Genomic DNA, 25771 nt, shown 5'->3' with positions numbered 1-25771 from the left:
GTGAATTAAATATTTTAACTCCCATTTCAATATTACACAGCAAGACCTCAAAGAATTAAAATCAGAGGATGCAGTTTGCATCTTACAAACACCTACATAAAACTGGTAGTCTGAGGAACAGTAACATTTAATCACATATATAAGAAATAAGAAAGACCATTTATAGAGATGGTCATCTCTAGCTATTTCTCAGGTGAAATACACAACATATCACAAAAAAAAACTTTCCACAGGACATTCAAAATACAAGGGATAAACTGATCTGACGAGAGATATTTTAGTAAAGTTGAGAATCCCAGGTGAAACTTCATCAAATTTCATAGTTTCTGAATTTCCTTAGTAATTCTGAGGGAGCATCGGCCGACCAGCGGAAATGATAGTGGCAGTCGCTGATGTCAAAAATTCCTGAAGGAAGAAAAAAATTGAACAAGTTATAGGATCATAGAGTCTTACAGCACAAAAATGTGCTTTTCTTCCATACCAAACTTTTTGCCCACCTACAGTATGTTAATCCTATTTTCCTGCGTCCACATCCTTCTATACCCAACTATTCACACTTCTGCCTAAACGTCTCTTAAACATCACAATTCTATCTAGCATTTGTCTCAAAATTGCAGCTCATCACCACCTTCAAGGACAATTATGTGTGGGCATCTCTTGAATGAATATAAAAAGTGTAATGACACTTTAGAGATTGTATCATGTGAGACTACTCTCCAACATTAGTGTCTAAAGTTCCTAGCTGTTTGGCTACATCTGTGGGCAAAGCCACAGTAAAATGCTAAACAGACACTATAAGCTTATCAAGCAACACACATCAAAGTTGCTGGTGAACGCAGCAGGCCAGGCAACATCTCTAGGAAGAGGTACAGTCGACGTTTCAGGCCGAGACCCTTCGTCAGGAGTCCTGACGAAGGGTCTCGGCCTGAAACGTCAACTGTACCTCTTCCTAGAGATGCTGCCTGGCCTGCTGAGTTCACCAGCAACTTTGATGTGTGTTGCTTAATTTCCAGCATCTGCAGAATTCCTGTTGTTTGTGACTATAAGCTTATTGTTTAGTTTTAATTTTTATTTTGAATTATAATTTGACCAGTCCTGATAGCAAAACCATTGGTTGTTGAAACAATAACGAGTAGAAGTGTAATTGTTAGTGCATCTTTCATTTGGTCACAAAAGAATTTTGTCATAGCAGACAATCTTCAAAGGACAGCCTGGAGAAAGCATGTATAGGATTACCAATACATTGCAACACACCAGAAAGGAACTATTGACTGAGGCCCCTTCTTATAACCAGAAGCAGGGTAAATTATTTAAAGCTTTCTCAACGGAAACACAGAGAATTGTAGCTTCACACATTTAAAAGGATTCCACTACAAAGCAGATTATTTATGGGATCTTGGGAGTCCAGCCTGAAGGAACAACTACTACACGTGTCAGAATTGACTTTAGAAAAATGCTTATACACATGTAAAGCTGCTGAACTCCCCAGAGCAAGACTAGAAGTACTGCATGGATCACAAGAAAGAGGCAAAATTGAGTAAGCACAGCTTCGATGGTCATGTATAGTGGGGAGCAAAATGATCAGTTGAAAATAAAAAAAATTCTCTTTACCACAGTAAGCATCCATGTTGTGACAGAAAATCGCTTTGGCAGACACTGCAAGGGTAAAGCCAACAATGGGCAGCACAATCCACAAGATGTGGTTGATTTTCACCGTGCAATGAGAATATCTGGGTACCAAACCACTGCCAATGGCTCAGGAGAATTTTGCAAACAATCTCAGGAAGTTGTTGGGCAGGTCACCATTACTGATAATGTATATGAGCAATATACTATATGACCCAGAGCAAAACACACAAAGCAAGATGAACTCAAATGGTCAGGCAGTTCAAGGGAAATTAGGAATGGTCTGGACAGACAGTCTAAACCTGAAGTGTTGATTGTCCAATTCTTCCATAAATGCTGCATGATCTGCTGAGTTCATCCAGTATTTTGTGTGTTACTCTAGATTCTCGGTACCTACAGACTCTTATAGCTCTAAAACGATTCAGCACTTTCAGAGCTGAGAGATCAAATGTCAGTCTGTTTTAAGTGCAGAAGCATTTGGTACTTCCACAGAGGATTTTCCACATTTATATTTAATTTAGGAGGTTGAAATTTCAGTTTAGTCTAGCAACTGTCTCTGCACATCTGGTTATATTTACACAGCTCTAAACAAGACCACTGACGCACGGAAGTGACCTTACCACCTACCCTCAAATCAGTGGTCAAAAGTGGTTTCTGGTCAGTTTTAATCCTCACTTGTGGGCAAACCCAATAACTACAAGACCACTATACCTGCAGTGCATTGGGCTGCTCCCCAAAATAACCAGTTCCCAGACACATTTTAGAATATTACCCAAACCTTCTTAAGGCTCTCTGCACTTAGCCTCTGCTGAAAGCCCTGCTCCTAACATTCCTCTCAAAGTTCAAAGATCAGCAAAACAAAAAATGTTCTGTCTAAGCTCTCAGTGAAGCTCCCCAGTTTCAAGCTTCAGCACTGAGCAAAACAGCTTGAATAACAAATTCAATCAACTAAACTAAACCACAGAGACTACTATAGAACACAGGAATGTCTAGATGAAGTGAAACCAAGAAAAGAACACAAAAATGTATCAGGAGTTGGCCATTCAACCCATCAAACCTTCTCAACCATTCATCAGGATTGTGGCAGATCTTCTATCTCATCTCTATTTACCTGGCCTATTTGCATATCTCTCATATACAGAAATGTACTAATCCCAGGTTTGTATGAACTCAATGGCACAGCTTCCAGGGTTGAAAACTGCAAAGGCAGACTATTATGAAGAAATACTTTCTTGTCTCAATCCCAAACAGACTATCCTTTATTCCAAGACTGTGAGGCCTGGTTTAACACTCTTCAGCCTGGAGAAACATCCTCTTGCATCCAGCCTGGAAAGCCCCAAGAATTTAGAAAGTTTTGATGAAACCTCCTCATATTCTTCAACTCTCTAGAGAATACAGACTGAATCTCCTCAGTCTCTGTCGATATCGTAAATGTGACATCCCAGGTACCAGTCTGTGGAATCTTTGCCACCTCCCTCTACTGTAAGGTCCATTTTGCTTGGCATTCATCACCCGATTAATCACAGGAACACTGATAATGGACTTGATTGCTACTCACAACAACTAAATTTATTTTCACAAACAAGAGAAAATCTGCAGATGCTGGAAATCCAAGCAACACATACAAAATGCTGTAGGAACTCAGCAGGCCAAGCAGCATCTATGGAAAAAAGTATAGTCAACGCTTTGGGCTTCCAGCCGTTCGGCCCAAAACGTTCCTCCAGCATTTTGTGTGTACGGCATTAAATATATTTTAATTAGTTTTCACCAGACATAGCAAAAGGTCACCCAGTGATTGCTGGTCCAATTCGTGAAACTCCCAAAGTCACTGTTTCTCCTAAACATGATAATATTATCTCAAATGAACTGGCTATGCCAGCCTATTACTTCACGACTCTTTAATAGCTTCTATCCCAGTCTTTGAATTATTTCCTCATATTATACCCTTGAACCACGTCCTGGGATTTCTGACTAATTTCCACAAGTAGATTTTAAAATGGGATACAACCAAGCATGCTTTAAAATGGGGCTACTGCTGTTTAATAATGTCTTTAATGGTTCATTCAAAAGTTATTGAAAGACAGAAGAGTTTATAAACACAAGAGTTTCCACAGATTCTGGAAATCCAGAGCAACACACACAAAAGTGTAGTGTGGAGGAGCAGAGGGATCTCGGGGTACATGTCCACAGATCCCTGAAAGTTGCCTCACAGGTGGGTAGGGTAGTTAAGAAAGCTTATAGGGTGTTAGTTTTCATAAGTCGAGGGATAGCGTTTAAGAGTCGCGACGTAATGATGCAGCTCTATAAAACTCTGGTTAGGCCACACTTGGAGTATTGTGTCCAGTTCTGGTCACCTCACTATAGGAAGGATGTGGAAGCATTGGAAAGGGTACAGAGGAGATTTACCAGGATGCTGCCTGGTTTAGAAAGTATGCATTATGATCGGAGATTAAGGGAGCTAGGGCTTTACTCCTTGGAGAGAAGGAGGATGAGAGGAGACATGATAGAGGTATACAAGATAATAAGAGGAATAGATAAAGTGGATAGCCAGCGCCTCTTCCCCAGGGAACTACTGCTCAATACAAGAGGACATGGCTTTAAGGTAAGGGGTGGGAAGTTTAAGGGGGATATTAGAGGAAAGTTTTTTACTCAGAGAGTGGTTGGTGCGTGGAATGCACTGCCTGAGTCAGTGGTGGAGGCAAATACACTAGTGAAGTTTAAGAGACTACTAGACAGGTATATGGAGGAATCTAAGGTGGGGGCTTATATGGGAGGCAGGGTTTGAGGTTCAGCACAACATTGTGGGCCCAAGGGCCTGTACTGTGCTGTACTATTCTATATTCTATGTTCTAAAATGCTGGAGAAACTCTGCAGGTCAGGCAATATCTATGGAGACCCTCGGTCCAAAATGTTGACTGTTTATTCCTCTCCATAGATGCTGCCTGACCAGCTGAGTTCCTTCAGAATTTTGTGTGTGCTGCAGAGGAATATTTATTGTATAGTAATTAGCCATGGAGAGATATGATTCATAATATCTTAGGATAATGAGTAAAATGTTATTCAGAATTCATATTATGATTGGGGTGAATTTCATTACTTGAGAATAGCTTAGGATGTTCAGCTTCTAAAAGACTTGCCCACAAATGATAAAGCTCCACCCTAGGAGACCTACACTTTTGTTTGGTCATGAGTATCCCAATGTTAGCAACAGTTACGTTAGCTGGCTTCATCACCATTAGGTTACTTCCCCACTTATTGATCATTTGACATTAACTGCACCTCCAGTGAGTCTACATGTTCTCATTATGTAAAATTAATTTTTCTTTGCTTACGTGGAGAAGTGGGATCCTCGGCAAAATGTTGATCCTCATTTGTCACTTCTGTCTCTTTGATTCCAGCTCCATCACCATCAGGAGACCCTTCATTCCATTCTTCCTCTGTAGATTGTCTTTGTTCCCCTTTCTTGGTGGAGCCATCAGAATCTGCAGTAGGCGCTTCCAACATTGGCTCCTTCTTACTTCTTACTGCCCAGTGCATTGTCTAGAGGATGCAATATGTTGAATGAATACCTTTTCTATCTGTTAAGGACCGGTACTATGGAAATATATCTGTAACCCTGAAGTGTTTATGAATTTGTAACTTCTGTAAAATGTAATGTGACAAAATGGAACCTATTAAATCCCAGAGTGCTTTGCTGGTTTGGATGGAGGTTTAAAGGAAGCTGTGTGTATTTTGTGACAAGAGATGTGCGTTTTATGGCGCGGGTGGGATGTTTTGACAACGGGGTAAACAGGACACAGTTTCTAAAGAACAAATGTCAGAACCAGATAAGGATGGAGATAATAGAGGAATGTTATGGAATGGAGTTAATTACTGTTCTCGGTAAAAAGTATAAAAGTGGTTTATTTTGAGGTATAAGATTGAAGCTTTTTCCAGATGAAACATATGGAGTAGCTTGTGAATAAATGAATAAGTGTGTCTATAATTTGATCCACTTTGTATTTGTTGTAGTTTATTTCTGTACACAAGAAGACCAAGCTGAATGGTACACAACAGTGCCAAAGATATATTGATTTTAGTTGCAATGTTTTGTCCGGACAATGTGTGGTATCTGCATCAATATGATGATCATCACTTTCCCAAGAGCTCATCGGCTACGGGAGCCACATGGCTTAGAGCCCGTTAGTTCTGGACTGGACCTGCTAAGGAATGCACCAAATAGGGATACCAGCGCTCACAAAAGGACAAACTTGATAGAGTTCCATCTGTCACTCTTCAGTATTAGTACTGATATTTATAGAATCTGCCTGATATAGATTCCTACAGTACTCCCAAATGCAGATACAAAATGGTTTTTATTTCTATAAATAATTTCAATCACAATTGCAATTGAAACTAAAGGGAAAGTTTATTCTTATTATCTTTAACATGCCCACTGGATGCGAAACAGTCGAGCTGAGATTAAAAATTCACCATGTTTTAATTTTAAGCAGGTTTTACCAACTATAACCACTCCCCTCGAGATACTGAGATACAAAGTCTTGCAGTTGGGGAATGTTACAGGATACATTTGACCAGAGCAACCTGCATAATGATGCAAGTTACCATTTTGTTGCTTATATTTTATGTAATTGGTCTAAGCATGTGGTGGCAATTTACAAATTGACAGAGTAATCTCTGTTCAGCTACAGGAGAGAGCAGCTTGCATGTTATACACAGCCAGCAAAAAGGCTCATGGTTTGGAAACATTTCCTAACATATTCAGTCATCCCAATGCATCAGCATAAGGACAACTTCTACACTTCATCACATCAAGCAACATTAAAACCCTGGCAGCCTTAATTCAATTTGCATTACAAATCTGATGTTTTTGACTAGTTCAAAAGAGCAAGATGTTTCAAATGCATTTTGTGTCACATTCACAGTTACCATCACAACCACTAATTGCTCAGAAGGACAAACCTTTCCAATGAAAATATATTCAGTATGATTCATTAATGGCTGCATGAGGGAATAAAATGTATTTTTCAAAGGTACTGGAGGCTATTACACTCACATAGGAAGAGGAAAGGTGAGTGATGACTGGTAAGGCAGACTTTAAGAATGATTAGTCCTCAATCTTAAAAGTACTTTGATCTGGTATCAAAATCATTGAGTGTTCCTGTCAGAAGAGGCTCCAGGCCAGTAATATTACATGGGAAAAGCAGGCTTTAACTTTCTCCAGGAGTGTTTAAGACAATGCATTTGTGCTCCTTATGCCTGCTCCTCCCTGACTTTCTGCAATCACATTATACAATACTTACTATCAAACATCAAGCTCTCTAAACTCCTGTGACCAAAGCAGCAACATCATTCAGCACTTCCTTCGTTTTACAGGTGACCACTCTTAGCTGTGTCCATTCTGTACACATTTTCCCTTTCCCCACCTCAAAACAGAACAGCTAATAAATGTCACCAGGATCCTCAGCCAATCGGCTAAGTAGGAACAATAGCTAGATTTTATTTTTGCCTTCTTTTGGTTGCTTGCCCAAAATATTTTTGCACATCACACAAACCAATCTTCCGTCCTTGGACTCACTTTACACCGCACGCTGTCGGAGCAGTGCTGCCAGGATAATCAAGACCCACCCAGCCAACACACTTTTTGTCCCTCTTCCCTCCAGGAGAAGGCTCAGGAGCTTGAAGACTCGTACGGCCAGATTTGGGAACAGCTTCTTTCCAACTGTGATAAGACTGCTGAACGGATCCTGACCCGGATCCGGGCCGTACCCTCCAAATATCCGGACCTGCCTCTCGGTTTTTTTGCACTACCTTACTTCCCATTTTCTATTTTCTATTTATGATTTATAATTTAAATTTTTAATATTTACTGATTTTTACTATTTTTAATATTTTTAATATTTAATGTTTGTAATCCAGGGAGTGGGAAGTGCAGAATCAAATATCGCTGTGATGATTGTACGTTCTAGTATCAATTGTTTGGCGACAATAAAGTATAAAATATTTCTGCCACATTGGCTGGCGTTCTGAATAAACAATTATATGATTCCGCAATGCTTACAGAATTCACTTTACCCCACCACCGCCCAGGAGTCCGAGAGTGAGCCACAGATTCCAGGAAAGGACAGGGTCCCACTCGGTGCCTCCCAGCGGAGCAGCAAGGACCCGTCCCACTGGCACAAGGAATTAAGGGGGTAGCTGATTCAACAATTGGCCAGCCTTTTCTCTAATCCAACACCTTCCATTTAAAACAGCCAATTAGATTAAATCCCGACCTCTGCTGTAGGGGTAGAATTTGTATTCGTTTTCTCTCTCTCTCTCTCCCCCCCCCCCATATGTTTTGTCTCAGTGCCCTAGATTCTTCTAGATCCCAAAGACTGGGGGAGGGGAGGGGTGGTAGGTTAACTGATCATTAGAAAATATCCAGTGTGTAGGTGAGGGGTAGAATGTAGGGTGGGCCAGTGTATCCATGGAAATTTGGGAAAGGTAGACTGGGTTCAAGTAGTATTGGTATAAAACAAATGCATGATGGTTGGCACAGACTAGAAGGGCCGAAGGGCCTGTTTCTCTGCTGTATCTTTTTTATGGCAATGTGCTGTTGTAGTTAGTATTTTACAAATCCATATTCTTCCAGATTCCTAGATATGATTGACTCCTAAAATTAACAATACTGTGGGGCTTTGGCACAAGTTGTAGATGCTGTTCATGTGCAAACACTCAGCACTTTACAAAGACTGATGTAACTGTCTTTGCTCCATCCTGACTCATCCCACCCTATCCCCTCTCCTGCACCTGGTGTCAATGGAGAATATTACTCTTCATTATTCTCTAGACACAGCCTTTATGGAATTTATTGAGAATCCGGAGGCTGATATACAGAAGGGCACATGCGTATACAGTCTGGTACCTTATCTTGAAATAGTGAAAACACAAACATGTTTAAGGAGAATAAATGGTGGAAGACATGCACAGGTTAAATAGTTCTCACATGCCTGTATTCGAAAAAGACAATAGTTCCAAATAAAAAGAAAGAAATTGCATTTGAAATAACTTCCAATGGCATCATTCTTATGGAAGTTGACAAGGGAATTTTCTACTCATGAGACTTTTGTACACTTTTGGGAATCGTAAAGGCCCATAAAACTGAAACAAGCAAGAGCGTTTCTAAGCATAAATCGATGGATAATGGTAGCCTTTAGTAGCAATATGGAGACGGTTCAAATCCTCAGATGCATTAAGTCTGAAATCCACTGGAAGACAGTAAATAGGTTTATTTCTCAGCCAAAATACTTTATACTTTATTGTCGCCAAACAACTGGTACTAGAACGTACAATCATCACAGCGATATTTGATTCTGCGCTTTACACTCCCTGGATATGTGCAAATGTGCAAATGAACTACACAGAAATCATTGCCTACCATTTTGACAGCGTCACTTAGAGCCTCCCACTGATGAAATGGAATTGCAATCTTGCTGCGATACCAGTGGTCATAGCGGGCACGTCGTTCTTCATTGGTCAGGGTTTCCTTAGCCTGCTGCAGTTTCTGAAACTCCTCCACTGGATTACAGAAGTAAAACAGAGATTGGTTAATTATTACGAAAACTCCTGCTCTCCACAGTCTTCCAGCTGACTCAAGGGGAACCTAAAGATGTTCCATCCAGGACTAGAGCTGCTCACACATCTGTTGTCCCCTGTGGCAAATGAGACCGCAGCCACAGGGTCAGGGGGCTGGAGTGGAGTTTCTGAAGGCACCAGACAGGGAATTCACTTTAAATGGCTGAACATACAGGGGCAGAAAGGTTATGCTAGAGTTGTACAGAGCAGAGCTGGAATTCTCTGCATGGTTCTGACTTACTGATTACAGGAAGGATGTAATTGAAGGACAAAATGTCATCAAGGTTGGAGATTTTATTTATGAAGAAACATTGTCTATTCTGGGTTTGCCCCTTTAAATACAGTATAATGATTATTGCGGTCAGATTAAATTGAAACGTGCAGAACACAATGAGAGACCAAGATAGTGGTAATCAAAAACAAGAGGTGAAGATTTACTGATAATTGGATGAAGCATGAGAAAATAATAGAAGGGAAAAAATCATCCAGATTTCAAGGGTGACTGGTCGTGGGGTGTGGATAGCCTGGTAAAGGAGGAAATAATCAGCAATGTTTAATAATACTTGAGCTGGAGTAATGTGTCATCACCCACACGGCTACCAAGAGCTGACTGGCCTTGCAGTGGATTCTAAAATTCTACACACTGAATACTAAATGACAATGCAAGGAAACACTGTCACACAAAGGACATTGAAAATCTGAAACACACTTTTACAAAGACCTGTTGTCAGTTCTTCAAAATTAAGTCCAGGGATGGGATATTTACAGGGAAACAATGGCTACGTTTGTTGTTACAAAGAGAGTGGTTGATATCTGGATCACATTGTCACAGGTTGTGGTAGAATCAGATACAAAATGACATCATTCACTTAGAAAAGTTCTGGATAATCAGACAGGGTGATTTTGTGAAAGAACAATCATGTTTCAACTTCGACCGATCTGTTGAAATGCTTTGAAGACAAAATTCTAAGGATAAAGGTGATTCAGAAGACATGCTATACCTAAAATTTCAATTTGGCACTTCATCCTGGCTATGCTCTCTTCTCACTGCTACTATCAGCAGGAGGTTCAGGAGCTTTAGGTCCCAAACTCCAAGTTCAGGAATAATTAATACCCTTCAACTATTGAACTAGTGTGGATAACTTCACTCACCACAACACTGAAATGACTCCACATCCAATAGAATCACCTACAAGACTCTACAACTCATGTTCTCAGTATTATTTAATTGCTTTTTCATTATTATTTGCATGATTTCTCTTCTTCTGCACATTGGCTGCTTGTCTCTCCTTTTTATTTATAGTTTTTCATGAACTCTATTGCTTTGAATTGTAGGAAATTGAATCTCAAGGTAGTACATGGTGAAGTATGTACTTAGATAGCAAATTTACTTTGAACTTTGATTAGCTACTGCATCAAAGTTTACAATGAAAAATCCAATCTTGTGGTAGAGGAGAAAAATAAAAAATAAGATTGGCTGGCTAAAAGAGAAAAAATAGGCAAAATTGGTGCTTCTTCTGATCGGTGAAATGTAATGACTAGTGTACCACAGTGATTGATACTGCCGCAACTTTTTATGATTTATGTGAATGAATTGGATGAAAACTCTGCTTGCCACAGTGAGGTAGGAAGTTGTGAAAAGGATAAAATTTAAATTGGTAGGGTTAAGCGAGTGGTGAAAGATCCAGCACATGGAATACCTTTTCACTGGGGGGAGAAAAAAACACAGGAAAAAAGTTTATCTAAATGGGAAGAGATTGCAACCTCCAAGATACTGGAGGTACTGGGTGTACAAGTTTGTTATTCACAACAATATGGGAGGTGTAGCAGGTAACTAGGAAAGCTGACAGAATGTTATTGTTTGTTCATAGATGAACTGAGTATAAAAGTAGGGAAGATGTGTTTGAGTTCCATTGGCAAGAGCACCTGTAGAATATTGTATACAGTACTGGTCTTCTTATAAAACTCATGGAAGGTTACTACTGCTTTGGAAGCATTTCAGAGGTTTATTAACTAATATGTGGAATTAACAGGTTGCTTTATTAGGAAAGGTTGGTCACATAGAGATCAGAAGAATGAAAGGGAACACATGGTCCCGAGGTATCTTGAAAGATTAAATATGGACAGGAATATGCTTCCTCTTGTGGGAGAACGCAGAACTTGCTGGTCATTTTAAAAATACGGAGTCATATATTTAAGACAATGAGACAAAACATTCTTTTGGGGAAGGGGTCTTGAGTCTTTGAAAGTGGAGTTTTCTATATTTTTAATTTAGGTAGGCATATATTTGATAAGCAAGGGATTGGAAAGATGCCATGGGCAAAAAGGAAATGAGAGGTCAAGGTCAGCCAAGACATTTTTAAAAAAACTTTTGGGATCTGGTCTCACACACAGCCAGCTTTTACCACTCTTGTGAAGATGGAGTTGACATACTGTACTCCTTCTGATGAAGTTACTTCCACAAAGTTTTTGGGGAGAGAATTCCAGGCTTTAGACCTAATGATGAAGCAAAGGTGATATATTTCCATTTCGGGATGGTGTCTTCTTAGCAGGGAACGTACAGGTGGCGGTGCTCCCAAACACCTACTACCTTTGTCCTTTTTGGGAGGCAGAGGCTTCTGATATGGGGGGCCAGTCAGAGTTCTGTTGGCATAGAACCGCCACACGTGTTATAGACGGTTCGGTGTGCAAGCACTGTTTAAGGTGGTTGACAGGGTACAAACTAAGCACTGTGCTTTGTCCTTTTTAGATTGCTGTGACTTGGGAGGGCAAGCAGCCCACTCTTGCTCCCACTGACTTCAAATACAAGAGCACTCTAAATCTCTTCAATAACAAGACCTATCAAATGCACAATAAAATGAAATGCCTCCTATCCAAGGATGGGATTTGAAATGACAACTCTTGATGCCAGGTCAAACATGGGAATTGATGACACAGATGTATTTCAGCAGTGATTTCAAGAAATCGCTGCATCAGGCTGAAGTTGTCCCAGACCAACAAATCCTGAAAAAGTAAAATTGTTGTAACACTATTCAACAGTACATTTGATATATCTGCCCACTTGCATTGGCGGTAATATTTATATTCATTCATTATATTCATAGGTATTTAGCAGTACAAAATAGTCAAATGAAAACCAGCTCCACTATAGATCCATGCTCTTGTATTATCTGTTTGTCAATTTGGTCCAATTTGTGTAGGTACAATTTACAATACTAAAGTGGACAAGCTTGTTTTATTTTCCAGGATGAATAAGGAGTATCTCTGTGACAGGAATTAAATCAATCATCTCTCAAAGCGATATAAAAGATAACAAAAACAAATGGAAATACACATACTACCTGTGGCAACAGAGAGAGAGAGGATTATTTCCATCACTTAAATTGAGAGATATTTACTTAATGAATATACCACTGCATCATCCATCACAGCACCACTGAAATGCTGATGAGAAGCTGTTTATCTGGGCTATTTTCCTTCCTATTGAAGCTCTTTGTGGGGCAAGGACAAAGAAAATATATTTATGGAAAGCTTGAATTACTGTACCCTAATTTAAAATAACACACAGTCCATCAAGTTCTGAAATACAGCATGGCTCATAACCTCCATGACTCATGCACCCATGATGTGGATAAACAGATAAACAATCGCTCATGACCATCTTCAATATCGCATTATGCTTTAAAGGTTCTTGCCTACACTTGTATCTTTTTCATAAAGATGGATAAGCTTCTGTTCCTTTCACTACATTAGTTTATACTCATTTGTGTTTTTCAAACACTTCTTTCTACAGAATCACAAAATAGTTACAGTAAAAGAGAGATCATTTGGCTGTCAAATCTGTACTGGCTTAACGAACAAGGTGGTACCACCTCACTGTCCTCTTTCCATAACCTTGCACATTCTTTTCTTTGTATACTTAACCTTTCTGAATGCTACAATTGAATTTACCAGCTAAACACCCACTGTATAAAAAATCTTCTTCTTTTGCCATTTATGTTAAATCTATGTTGCCTAGTTCACAACTTTTCTGCCAATTTGAACAACTTTTCTCTGTCTACTCTGTCTAGATCCTTCATGATTTTAAATATCAGAATTGGACCTCCTTGTAACCAAGAAAACACAAACCAAGAAATCTCAGTTTCTCTAGTCTATTCATATAACTAATGTCCCCCATTGCCAAATCTCTTTTGCAAGTTGGATAGGAAGCAGCAAATGGTGAAGTCCGATAATTGATAGAGGTTTTAAATCCGATAACGGATAGAGGTTTATAAGATTAGGAGAGGCATAGATAGAGTAGACTGGGAGAATCTTTTTCCCAGGGTAGAAATGTCTAATACCAGAGGGCATGTGTTTAAGGTGAGAGGGGACAAGTTCAAAGAGAATGTGAGGAGTAAGCTTTTAACTCAGGGAGTGGTGGATATCTGGAATGTGCTGCCTGGTATGGTGGTAGAGGCAAATACATTAGAGGCTTTTAAAAGACGTTTAGATAGGAAAATGAATATGACGATAGAGGGATATGGACATTGTGTAGGTCTGAGGGATTAGCTTTGGGGTTTTTTTAATTTACTTTTTAGCTGGTTCGACAAATTGTGGGCCAAAGGTTCTGTTCCTGTGCTGTACCGTTCAAAGGTTTCAAAGGTACATTTAATGTCAGAGAAGTGTATACAATATAAATCCATTTTCTTCACAACCATCCACGAAAACGGAGGAGTGCCCACAGAGAATGAATGACAGTTAAATGTTAGAGCCCCACAGCACCCCCCAGCTACTCCCTCCCATGCGTAGGCAGCAGCAAAGCAACTGTTCTACGTTCTAACTCACCGTTTGTAAGAAGGGGAGGCAGAAGTGTGCAAGTACCAAAATTCAAAGGAACCTCTATGGATTTGGGAGACACCAGCTTGGGGCATCCTGACTATATCTCAGTTTGCACTGATTCACCTAGCACATCATCCAGATTTATCCAACTAAATAAATCACTTTGCTGGAGCAAAGTGCCATCAGACATTCGGTGGGCACATTGTAATCTTAATACAACCTTACCTGCTTTTGGATTATCTGGATGTTTGTCAGGATGGCAGCTCAGGGCCTTGGCTTTAAATTCGGCCAAAATTTGCTCTGTCTGACAAAATAAATATTACATCATTGCACAATTTCAGATATAAATATAAACCTTAAGTCAGTAATGTCGTCAGAACAATACTGGTAAACTTATCAGACAGCATTTCCTTTTACGTATTTATTGCCTCTATTGGTTAGTTTATTGGAGTGAATGCTTGACATGATGTAATACATTTGCCAAGGCAACAGTTAATGTTCAGTCTTCTGCACGTACAGTAGTAAATATTGCAAACTGCGTCACATTCTCAGTGTGAGATATTAATTTGTGTTTTAATGACACCGATCTGATACAGAATGTTCTGACTCATTATAATGCAATACAGGAAGAATGACGTTTAAATATATCAGTCTACAACTGTATGCAAAATACAATGCACACTTCTGACACATCCGTTGTATTAGAATCTCCAATTTTAAAGGAAGTGCCAAATCAAAGCAAACCTTATATATTAAAGAATATAACTTGACTTGTACTTAGGTTTTGAAACACCTGAAATAGCACAGAACGCTAACCTAGTCATTTCCCGATGCTGTCTGTAAGGTGTTTGTACGTTCTCCCCGTGACTGTGCGGGTTTCCTCCGGGTGCTCCGGTTTCCTCCCACAGTCCAAAGACGTACCGGTTGGTAGGTTAATTGGTCATTGTAAATTGTCCCGTGATTAGACTAAGATTAAATTGGGGGATTGTATCATAACGTATTAGCTCTTGTAATTACTACTTAGTCAGTGCCCTTACAAGACCTAATACGTTATGATGCAGTCCACACACAAGGTCCTCTTTAGATATTTATTTAGTTGCCATTCTCGGTCCTTTCTCTTATTTTGCTCCAGTGTCTGTTAACGTCAGCCACTTCCTGGGACCACATACTGTCCTGTGGAACATTACCTCACACATACGTACATCATCAAGACAGCACTTCCAAGGAGAACATTTTATGAAATTGTTTCAATAAACAATTAAAAGTTCCTGGAATATGGATATTATTAACAAAACCAATATCGATTGTCAATATCCAATTGCTTCTGAGAAGATGGTGGTGAACTGCCTTCTCAAACAAGAGCAGCTTGCTGGATGAAGTTAGACAGACAATTCCAAAAGTGGAGGGAAGTTATCACTGATACGCATCAGTCGGGATGTCATGCGATTTCCTGCCATCATGTTCCTAGGCAGTAAAGGTTGCAAGTTTGGAGTGTGATGTAGAAAAATCTTCGGCAAATTACTGCAGTGCAACTTGTAGGTGGCACACGTGCCAACCCGAGTGTGCCAGTCCGAACGTGAATGGATGTTGTGGTGTGACGGGTGTGCTGCTGTGCCCTGGGGAGCAGTGAAATTGTATTTATTTATTTATTTAGATAGCGTACGGAATAGGCCCATCTGGCCCTTTGAGCTGCACCGCCCACCAACACCCAAGTTTAATCCTAGCCTAATCACAGAGCAATTTACAATGCCAGTTAACCTTCCAGCTGGTACATCTTTGGACTGTGGGAGGAACTCAGAGGAAACCCATGGTGCCCCACAGTATGGAGAGAGTTTAGGGAGTGAGAAGACAGGTCAGAATTCACAGCCTCCAAATTGTCCTTGTAGTCCGAGTGTTATGGGGCTGGTTCGGTAAACATAGAACATAGAACACTACAGCACAATACAGGCCCTTCAGCCCATGATATTTTGCTGACATCTTAACCTATTCCAGGATCAATCTAACCCCTCCCTCCCACACAGCCCTCCAATTTTCTTTCATCCGTGTGCTGTCCAGGAGTCTCTTAAATGTCCCTAATGTATCTACCTCTACCATCACCCCCAATATATGTTCTATGCACTAACTATTCTATAAAAATACCTACCTCTGACATCCCCTTATACTTCCCTCCACTCAAATTCAAGTTATGCTCTCTTATCAGCCATTGCTATCCTGGGAAAAGGTGCTGGCTGTCCATTGTATCTACGCCTCTTAGCATCTTATGTGGTGTGCTTTTCGAGCCAGATGTTGGAGAACTGGGAGACCCAGTGTCTCCCAGGGAACTACATCTGCATGAGGTGCATCCGGCTGCAGCTCCTTGAAGACCGTGTTAGGGATTTGGAGCAGCAACTGGATGACCTTCAGCTTGTACGGGAGAGCGAGGATATAATTGATCGAAGTGTACAGGGAAGTAGTCACCCCGAAGTTGCAGGAGGCAAGTAGCTGGGTGATCGTCAGGGGAAATGGAAATAGGCAGTTAGCGCAGAGCACCCCTGTGGTCATTCCCCTTAAAAACAGGGAGACCACTTCGGATACTTTTGTGGGGGATGACATCCTGGGACAATGCCACGGCGACCGGGTTACAGGCACTGAGAAGAGAGCAGTAGTTATAGGGGACTTGGTATTGAGGGGAACAGACAGGAGATTCTGTGGACGTGAACTGGACACCCGGATGGTATGTTGCCTCCCAGGTGCCAGGGTCAGGGATGTCTCAGATCATGTCCACAACATTTTGGAGAGCGAAGGGGAGAAGCCAGATGTCTAGGTTTATATTGGTACCAATGACATCGGAAGGAAAAGCAATGAGGTCCTGAAAAAAGAATTTAGAGAGCTAGGTCGAAAGCTGAGAAGCAGAACCTCCCAGGTAGTAATTTCTGGATTGCTGCCTGTGCCACGCGCCAATGAGGATAGAAACAGAACGATATGGTAGATAATGCATGGCTGAAAAGTTGGTACAGGGGGCAGGGCTTTAGGTTCTTAGATAATTGGGATCTCTTCTGGGGAGGTATGATCTGTTCAAAAGTGATAGGTTGCACCTGAACCCGAGGGGGACAAATATTGTTGTGGGCAGGACTGTTAGAGCTGTTGGGGAGGGTTTAAACTAACTTGGCAGCGGGGTGGGAATCAGAGTGAAGGGACTCAGGTTAGGACGGATGGTAAAAAAGTAAAGCTAGAGTACAATCAGATTGTCAAGAATGGCAGGCAGGTGATGGGACTTAGTTGCAGCCAACATGCTGAGTATCTAATCATTAGGGATGCAGAGTCAGAAAGGATAGCAAATACAGTACTCAAGGTGTTAAATCTAAATGCACGTAGTTTAAGAAATAAGGTGGATGATCTTGTTGCAAAATTACAGATTGCCGGGTATGATGTTGTGGCAAAAGCTGAATCATGGCTGAAGGATGGTTGAAGTTGGGAGCTGAATATCCAAGGTTACACGTTATATCAGAAGGATAGGAAGGTAGGCAGAGATGGTGGGTGGCTCTGCTGATAAAGAATGGTACCAAATCTGCAGAAAGATGTGACATAGGATTGGAAGATGGTGAATCCTTGTGGGTTGAGTTAAGAAACTGCAAGGGTGAAAGAACGATGACGGCAGTTACATAGAGTACAGGCATCCCAACAGTGGCTGGGAGGTGGACCACAGGTTACAAAAGGAAATAGAAAAGGTGAGTCAAAAGGGCAAGATTATGGTTTAGGTGTTACATAATGAACCAGAGGAGATTAGGGAGCTTAAGCTGAAAAAGCCCTTAGTGATCACAATATGATTGAGTTCAACTTGAAATTTGATAGGGAGAAAGTAGAGTCTGATGTAGCAGTATTTCAGTGGAGTAAGGGAAATTACAGTGATATAAGAAAGGAGCTGGCCAAAGTAAATTGGAAGGAGACACTGGCAGGGGTGTCAGCACAGCAGCGATGGCGTGCGCTTCTGGGAAAAATGAGGAAGCTGCAAGACACGTGTTTTCCAAAAACGAAGAAATACTCAAATGGTAAAACAGCACAACCGTGGCTAACAAGGGAAGTCAAAGCTATTGTAAAAGCAAAAGAAAGGGCATGCAACAAAGCAAAAATTAGTGGGAAGATAGAGGATTGGGAAGTTTTTAAAAACCTACAGAGAGCAATTGATAAAATTATTGCAAGGGAAAAGATGAAATATGAAAGCAAGCTAGCAAATCATATCAAAGTGGACAGTAGAAGTTTTCTCAAGTACACGTTTGTATGTTAAAAATAAAAGAGAAATGGAAGTAGATATAGGTCCGCTAGAAAATGAGGCAGGAGAAATAGTAACGGGGACAAGGAGATGGCTGATGAACTATATGAGTATTTTGCGTCAGTCTTCACTATGGAAGACACCAGCAGTATGGCTGATGTTGTAGTATATGCAGGAAGAGAAGTGAGTGCAGTTACTGTTACAAGAGAGAACATGCTCAAAAAGCTGAAAGACCTAAAGGTACATAAGTCTCCTGAACCAGAGGAACTGCACCCTAGGGTTCTGAAAGAGGTAGTGTTAGAGATTATGGTAGCATTAGAAATGATCTTTCAAAATTCATTGGACTCTGGCATGTTGCAAAGAACTGGAAAATTGCAAAAGTTACTCCACTCTTTTAGAAAGGAGGAAGGCAGCAGAAAGGAAATTATAGACCGGTTAGCCTGACCTCATTGGTTGGGAAGATGTCAGATTCAAATGTTAAGGATGAGGTGATGGAGTACTTGGTGACACAGGACAAGATAGTACAAAGTCAGCGTGGTTTCCTTCAGGGAAAATCCTGCCCGACGAGCCTGTTGGAATTCTTTGAGGAGATTACAAGTAGGATAGATAAAGGGGGATGCAGTGGATTTTGTATATTTGGACTTTCAGGAGGCCTTTGACAAGGTGCCACACATAAGGCTGCTTACCAAGTTAAGAGCCAATTGTATTACAGGAAAGTTACTAATATGGTTAGAGCATTGGCTGATTGGTGGGAGGCAGCAAGTGGAAATAGAAGGATCCTTTTCTGGTTGGCTGCCATTGACTAGTGGTGTTCCGCAGGGGTCGGTGCTGGGACCACTTCTTTTTATGCTGTATATAAATGATCTAGATGATGGAATAGATGGCTTTATTGCCAAGGTTGCAGATGATATGAAGATTGGTGGAGGGGCAGGTAGTGTTGTGGAAACAGGCAGGATGCAGAAGAACTTAGACAGATTAGGAGAATGGGCAAGAAAGTGGCAAATGAAATACAATGTTGGAAAATGCATGGTCATGAACTTTGGTAGTAGAAATAAATGTGTGGACTATTTTCTAAATGGAGAAAAAAAATCTAGGAATCTGAGATGCAAAGGGACTTGGGAGTCCTTGTGCAGAACACCCTGAAGGTTAACTTGCAGGTTGAGTCAGTGGTGAGGAAGGCAAATGCCATGTTAGCATTCATTTCAAGAGGTCTAGAATACAAGAGTAAGGATGTGATGCTGAGGCTTTATAAGGCACTCGTCAGGCCTCACCTTGAGTATTGTGAACAGTTTTGGGCCCCTCATCCTAGAAAAGATATGCTGGCATTGGGAGGGTCCAGAGGAGGTTCACAAGGATAATTCCAGTAATGAAAGGGTTATCATATGAGGAATGTTTGATGGTTCTGGGTCTGTACTCACTAAAGTTCAGAAGGATGAGGGGGAATCTCATTGAAACCTTTCGAAGTTGAAAGGCCTAGACAGAGTAGATGTGGAAAGGGTGTTTCCCATGGTGGGAGAATCTAGGACAAGAGGGCATGGCCTCAGGATCAAGGGACACCCTTTCAAAACAGAGATGCGGTGAAATTTTTTTAGCCAAAGGGTGGTGAACTAATCGAATTTGTTGCCACATGCAGCTGTGGAGGCCAGGTCGTTGGGTGTATTTAAGGCAGAGATTGATATGTTCTTGATTGGATATGGCATCAAAGGTTATGGGGAGAAGGCCAGCAACTGGGGTTGAGGAGCAGAAGGGAAAAAAGGATCAGCCATGATTGAATGGCCAAGCAGACTCAATGGGCCAGATGGCCTAATTCTGCTCCTAGTCTTATGGTTGTACGCACCTCCATCAAGTCACCATACAGTTCTATCAGGTCAATCCTAAAGTTTCCCACCCTCTTACCCCACCCCCAAGATGTTAAGGAAGCTGATCAGATTTATTTTATCCCCAATAAAGTCAGGTGACAGAGACGAATTCCTACGGATTCCATAGGCACCTGCTTTACCTGGGGTTATTGTTGCATTGTTACACACAGTGTGGTTCTTCTTTGTACCACATCTGTAAAGAGTTCTGAAGCTGAGGGTTTCTAAAAACTCAAACTGAGCATCTGTGATCACGTCATTTTTGAGTAAGTGCTATTTATCATACTGTTGATCATGTCGTCTTTGCTGCCAATAGGATATGACGCAATTAGCCAATTTGGATTTGTGTTCCTGCTGTTAACATCAAGTAATCAAGTGTACACAACAGATCTTGATAATAAATGACCCAAGTAAATTAGACAACAAATTCCATGCTTTTGTAAACTTTGCAGTCCTGAAATCCTCCAAACTCTCTATATTCCACTAATAGTTGTACATCTCATCTCTTTTCTCCCAAATACTAGGAATTGTTCTTTTTTTTCATCCACCTTGCTCACGAAGCATGGAATTCCTTCCCTAAGGCTTTCTAATAATCTTCCTTTCAGATATACTTCTCTGTCAGAATTTTGCACCATCTGCCCAATTGTACTCTTCTTGAGATTGGCCTTTCTTGCTATCTAAATATGTGTTTATAAGAAGTGTCTTGAGATGTTGAACTAGTTTAAAGATAAGGCCACACACCATAAGGCATAGGGGCTCCCCTTTAGAACGGAGATAAGGAGGAATTTCTTTAGCCAATGGGTGGTGAATCTGTGGAATTCATTGCTGTAGCTGCCTCTATGTCTTATGGTGTGTGGACTTACCTTTAAACTAATTCAACAGCTCAAGGCACTTCCTGTAAATACATATTTATAGGGGCTAAATTCGGCCATTCAACCCATTGAGTCTGCTCTGTCATTCAATCCTGATTGATTTATTTTCCCTCTCAACTACATTCTCCTGCCTTATCCCCATAACCATAGACACCCTTACTAATCAAGAACCTATCAACTTTCACTTTAAATACAGTATACCCGATGACTTGGCCTCCACAGCCAGCTTTAGCAATGAATTCCATAGATTCACCATCCAATGGCTAAAGAAATTCCTCCTTTACCCCTGTTCTAAAGGGGAGTCCTTCTGTTCTGAAGCTGTGCCCTCTGGTCCCAGACTCCCTCACTATTGGAAACATCTTCTCAACATCTACTCTATCTAGGCCTTTCAATACTCAATAGGTTTCAATGAGATTTCCCCTTATTCTTCTAAACTTCAGTGAGTATGGGCCCAGAGCAATCAAATAATCCTCATATTAACCCTTTCATTCCAGGGTTAATTCTAGTGAACCTCCTCTGGACCTTCTCCAATGCCAGCACCTCCTTTCTTAGATAGGGGGCTCTGAGCTACTCGCAATGATATGGTCTGACCAGTTCCTTATAAAGCCTGATCTTGCTGTATGCAGGCATAGTGTACTTCATTTGTTGAGAAGTTACCAATGGAATTAAGCATTCTTCAATCGGTGAATATCATGAATTCTGACCTTATCATAGCAGGGTTGGTGGTGGGCATGGGGGGAGAGGTGGTGAAGCAGTCACAGAAGGTTGGACTTAACACACTGAGGAACTTGAAGGGTATCTCAACACTACAAACATCTTAACTTGTGCTTGGTGTGGCTCCAACCATTGGAGTGATTTACTTTGAAATACATATTGGCCTCCTCAGTGACGGGATCAGTTAAACGCTGCTACTATGTCAAGGACAGTCACTTGCACCTCATATCTAGAATTCAGCTGGACAAAAGCCGTGATGAAGCCCAGAGCCAAGTGGTCATGCTGAAGCCAAAACTGGGAAATAGTGCAAGTTTTTAGTGAGTAAGTACCATTCCATATCACTGTTGATAACACCCTTCATCACTTTGCTAAATAGTGTAGACATACCAATGAGGCAATAATTAGCTAGATTCTATTTATCCTTTTTTTTTGAACAAGACATACCTGGGCAAATTCCAATTTACTGGATAAGATTCTAGCTAGGCTGGAGGTAAATTCAATCTAGAGTGTGACTCTTTAGTACTGGGATACTCTTTGGCATAGTAACAAAGTTGTCTCAACTTTGTGATATCGTATGGAATGAATCATATTGGCTCTGATGAAGACTGTCCAGGAGGATGCAGAGATGGATTATCTTCTCAGCACTTCTGGCTGAATATGTCCGTGAATGCTTTAGTCTGGCCCATACCAGTAACATGGGGGCCATGACAAAATCGATGATTGCAATATTGCTGATCTATGTTTGGAAGATTGATTATTCAGTGGCATGCTGTCTAGTTGATCAAGCCGGGACTGCAACTTTGGGTATTATGGCTGGCTCTTTTCCCGGCATGCAGTTCTGCAATCGCCATTGAATCAGAATGGATCCCAATCTTGATTTTAACAGTAGAAAGAGGGATATGCTGAACTATGGAAGTTACACATTATGGTGACAATTTCTGCTGAAGATGTTTGTAAACAGTGCCTCACTTGAGCTGCTAGATCTCTTCCGAATCTATCCCATTCAAATCTTAGACTGCAGTGCTACATAACAAGGAGTGTGTCCCTAGCATGAGGACAAGCCTCTAAAGACTTTCTCTCGAAGATTAACATTTTTACATTCCTATTTAGAGATACAGTACAGTAACAGGCTCACACCGCCCAATTGCACCCCAGTGACCAATTACCCTACAATCCCGTATGACTTTGGAAAGTGGGAGGAACCCCACGCAGACACTGGGAGAACGTATAACCTCCTTACAGACAGCAGCAGGAACTGAACCCAAGTCACTGGCACTCTAATGGCATTACACTAACTACTGTGATACCACGCCACCCTAACCTCATGGTTCAACATATCCCTCATTCTAATAACACAAATCAAGACTGGGGATTCATTCTGATTCAATGGGGAGTCTCTTCCTGATCAACTAAACAGCATGCCATTGAACAGCAAAGCAATCTTCTAACTATAGATCAAGAGGAGGAGATTTCAAAAATATTGTGTGACTGTCACTTCTGTCAATACCATCAAGGAGAAAAGGTTTCAGCTGAGAATAAGGACAATTATGTCTATCCCTCGTGCTGTCCACTCACTTTTGGTGGAGGTCCAATATAGCAACAGTGTCAATGAACACACTAACCTACATTTAAATCTATAATGTTACATCTCATATACATGTAATTTGCCTGAGCCCACATTAAGGTTCACACTAGGTTACAAATGTGCTAAATGGCATAGGTGTACACTGACATACAATTACAATACTGTACATTCCAAATCGTTCAGAGATCCATAATGACCCACCAAACAACCTGGCAAAATCCTCCTTTGGAGTCTGATATCTAAACTGGGAAATGCTGTTCCATAGGCTAGACATTCAGAATCATATTTTACAGGCCACAGCACACCATATCAGCAGGACACCTCCACCGCAGATGACAGGTCACTGTCCAAAGGCAGGAGGGAGAAGCCCTTGGGAGTCCTCAACATTGATTCCCGGCTCAAAGGTGGGCAAAGAAGCTTCCTCCTGAGCATCACCTGCTACCTTCACTTAGCTGACTAATCATTTGAATCACACTTAGAAGTAGCATTGGGTCATGTCACATGACCGGCAACAATGAACATCAATTGAGTCAGGTTTTATAAAAACAAACAAACATTTATTAAACTCTGCTCAAAAGTAGTGAAATGTATTTAACCGACTAACTTAACTGGAAGTTAACTGCTATACGGCAACTCTGGAACAGTTCTTAAAAGGGTACATGTGAAAACAGTTCTTAGAATGGTAAATTCGAAAGTCCAAGAGATTTATACAGTCAACTAGGAGAGACTTTCCTGAAGTAAAGAATTCCTCAAAGATGTGACGTTACTGCTGATCCCAGCCAGAACTTACCTTGTCCGCAGGATTCACGACGACGGAAATAAAACGGTTTAAAGGAACTGACCTTTTCCTCCGGAGAATAGATACTGCACAACCTTTCCTACTTTAGCAGAGGTTATCTCATGCAAGTCACGGTTTCTTGAATGAAGATTCAATGAAGTTTGATCCTCTCCAAAACCACCAAATGATATCAGCTTTACTCGACCCTGGGAAATCCTGTACTTTAGTAAGGCCTTCACTCTCCAATACTACTTACAATAGAAAGTAGAACTCCACTTTAAAACGAAACTGCGTCATAAGGCGAATATGCAGCAATACAGAGTAACTAACACAAAACTAAACTGAAAACTAACTGCGTCACACCACGGGTCTCCTTCATATACCTGTTGAGAACAGGTCATCATGTGACCTCACTGGCGGGAAAATTACATCATGTGACCTCACTGGTGGGAAAATTAGATCATGTGACCTCCACAAGACCATTACAACATGCTCATAAGGCACTCAATTACACCATGGTCATAAGACAGTCACAAGATACCAGTGAGTTATGTCACAGTCACCATTGACCAGAAATCCAACTGGAGGCACATAAATACTGTGGCTAGACCAACTGGTCAGATGCAAGATATCCTGTGGTGATTAACTCCTTTCCTAACACCCACAAGATCAGTCCACAATCTACAATCACTAAGTTTGGGACACGTGGGAATAGTCTCTCCTGTGTGGGTGAGTGAAACTCCAACATTTCCCTCGAAACTCAACACTGTTCAGGACAAAACAACTAGGATGACTGGCATCGCATCTTCCCCCACTAACATTTCACTTCCTCTACCACCACCCAGAAAGTGCAATGCAGTCCCCCAAGTCTGCAACCTCGACCACAAAGAACAAGGGCAACGGGTATACGAGAACGAAGTCCCCGTCCAAATCACAGGCCATCAAGGTGCGGAAATACAGTATATCACCAGTCCTTCATGGTCACTGGGTCTAAATCCTGGAATTCCTTACCAGTAGCACTCGGGGAGGGGTCTTCAACAAAACGATTGCAACAATTCAAGGAGGTTGTTCACCAGCATCTTTTGAAGATAATCACTGTTGGGCAATAAATGCTAAACCTTGTCTGGTTCATTACACCTCAGTATATATTAACCCACATTGTGATTGATGCCTGATGTCTCACTTTTGGTGGACGCCCACCCTTCACTGAGATATGGACAGGCATATTGCAAAGTGGGGCCCGCAGTATGATCAAATGCACGGAGTCCTGCACGGAGATGTCCACTGGACAGCTACTCAGAGACAAACAGGACTGCACTAGGAAACAGTTCGATCGCTGTACCTGTCACAACAACACCCCCCGCCCCCACTAGGAGGTAACACTAGTCAGCGTAAGGATTCTAACCCATTAAATGCCGTAAAAGACTTAGAGTGGATGTCTCTCACCGTGGACAGTTCATCGCATCCGAGCAGCTGGTAATAGTCGTCTTCGTCCTCGGTTGTGAAATTCAGCATCGCGTCCATCCGTGGAGCCTAACCCTGACTCCGAATCCGACTCTGACACTGGCACTGGTCCGAGTCCTGCTCTAGCTAATTCCGTGCCAGGCTGCGTAGCAGCCCTTTATAAAGAGCAGCCGATCCGCTCGGAGCGGATGT

At 41.3% G+C, this 25771-nt stretch overlaps 1 protein-coding gene across 1 annotated transcript; it reads right to left on the bottom strand.

Annotated features, from left to right (window-relative positions):
- dnajc12 (DnaJ (Hsp40) homolog, subfamily C, member 12) lies at window positions 1–25771 on the bottom strand. Its single transcript, XM_063071537.1, has 5 exons — window positions 25562–25771; window positions 14287–14365; window positions 9047–9186; window positions 4959–5166; window positions 1–405 (listed from the first exon to the last, which is right to left on the bottom strand). Exons 1-5 carry the CDS (start codon window positions 25637–25639, stop codon window positions 311–313), a joined length of 600 nt encoding a protein of 199 aa, XP_062927607.1. The 5' UTR covers window positions 25640–25771; the 3' UTR covers window positions 1–310.

This window comes from Mobula hypostoma, chromosome 19, assembly GCF_963921235.1.
Source record: "Mobula hypostoma chromosome 19, sMobHyp1.1, whole genome shotgun sequence".
NCBI lineage: Eukaryota > Metazoa > Chordata > Chondrichthyes > Myliobatiformes > Myliobatidae > Mobula > Mobula hypostoma.
This window is presented reverse-complemented; position numbering and strand designations above follow the sequence as displayed.

Coding starts and splice junctions, on each gene's coding strand:
- dnajc12 (XM_063071537.1), bottom strand. CDS start 25,639: ATGGACGCGATGCTGAATTTCACAACCGAGGACGAAGACGACTATTAC. Junction 9,187..14,286: donor TCCAGATAATCCAAAAGCAG/GTAAGGTTGTAT, acceptor TCTGTAATCCAG/TGGAGGAGTTTCAGAAACTG. Junction 406..4,958: donor CGAGGATCCCACTTCTCCAC/GTAAGCAAAGAA, acceptor TTCTTCCTTCAG/GAATTTTTGACATCAGCGAC.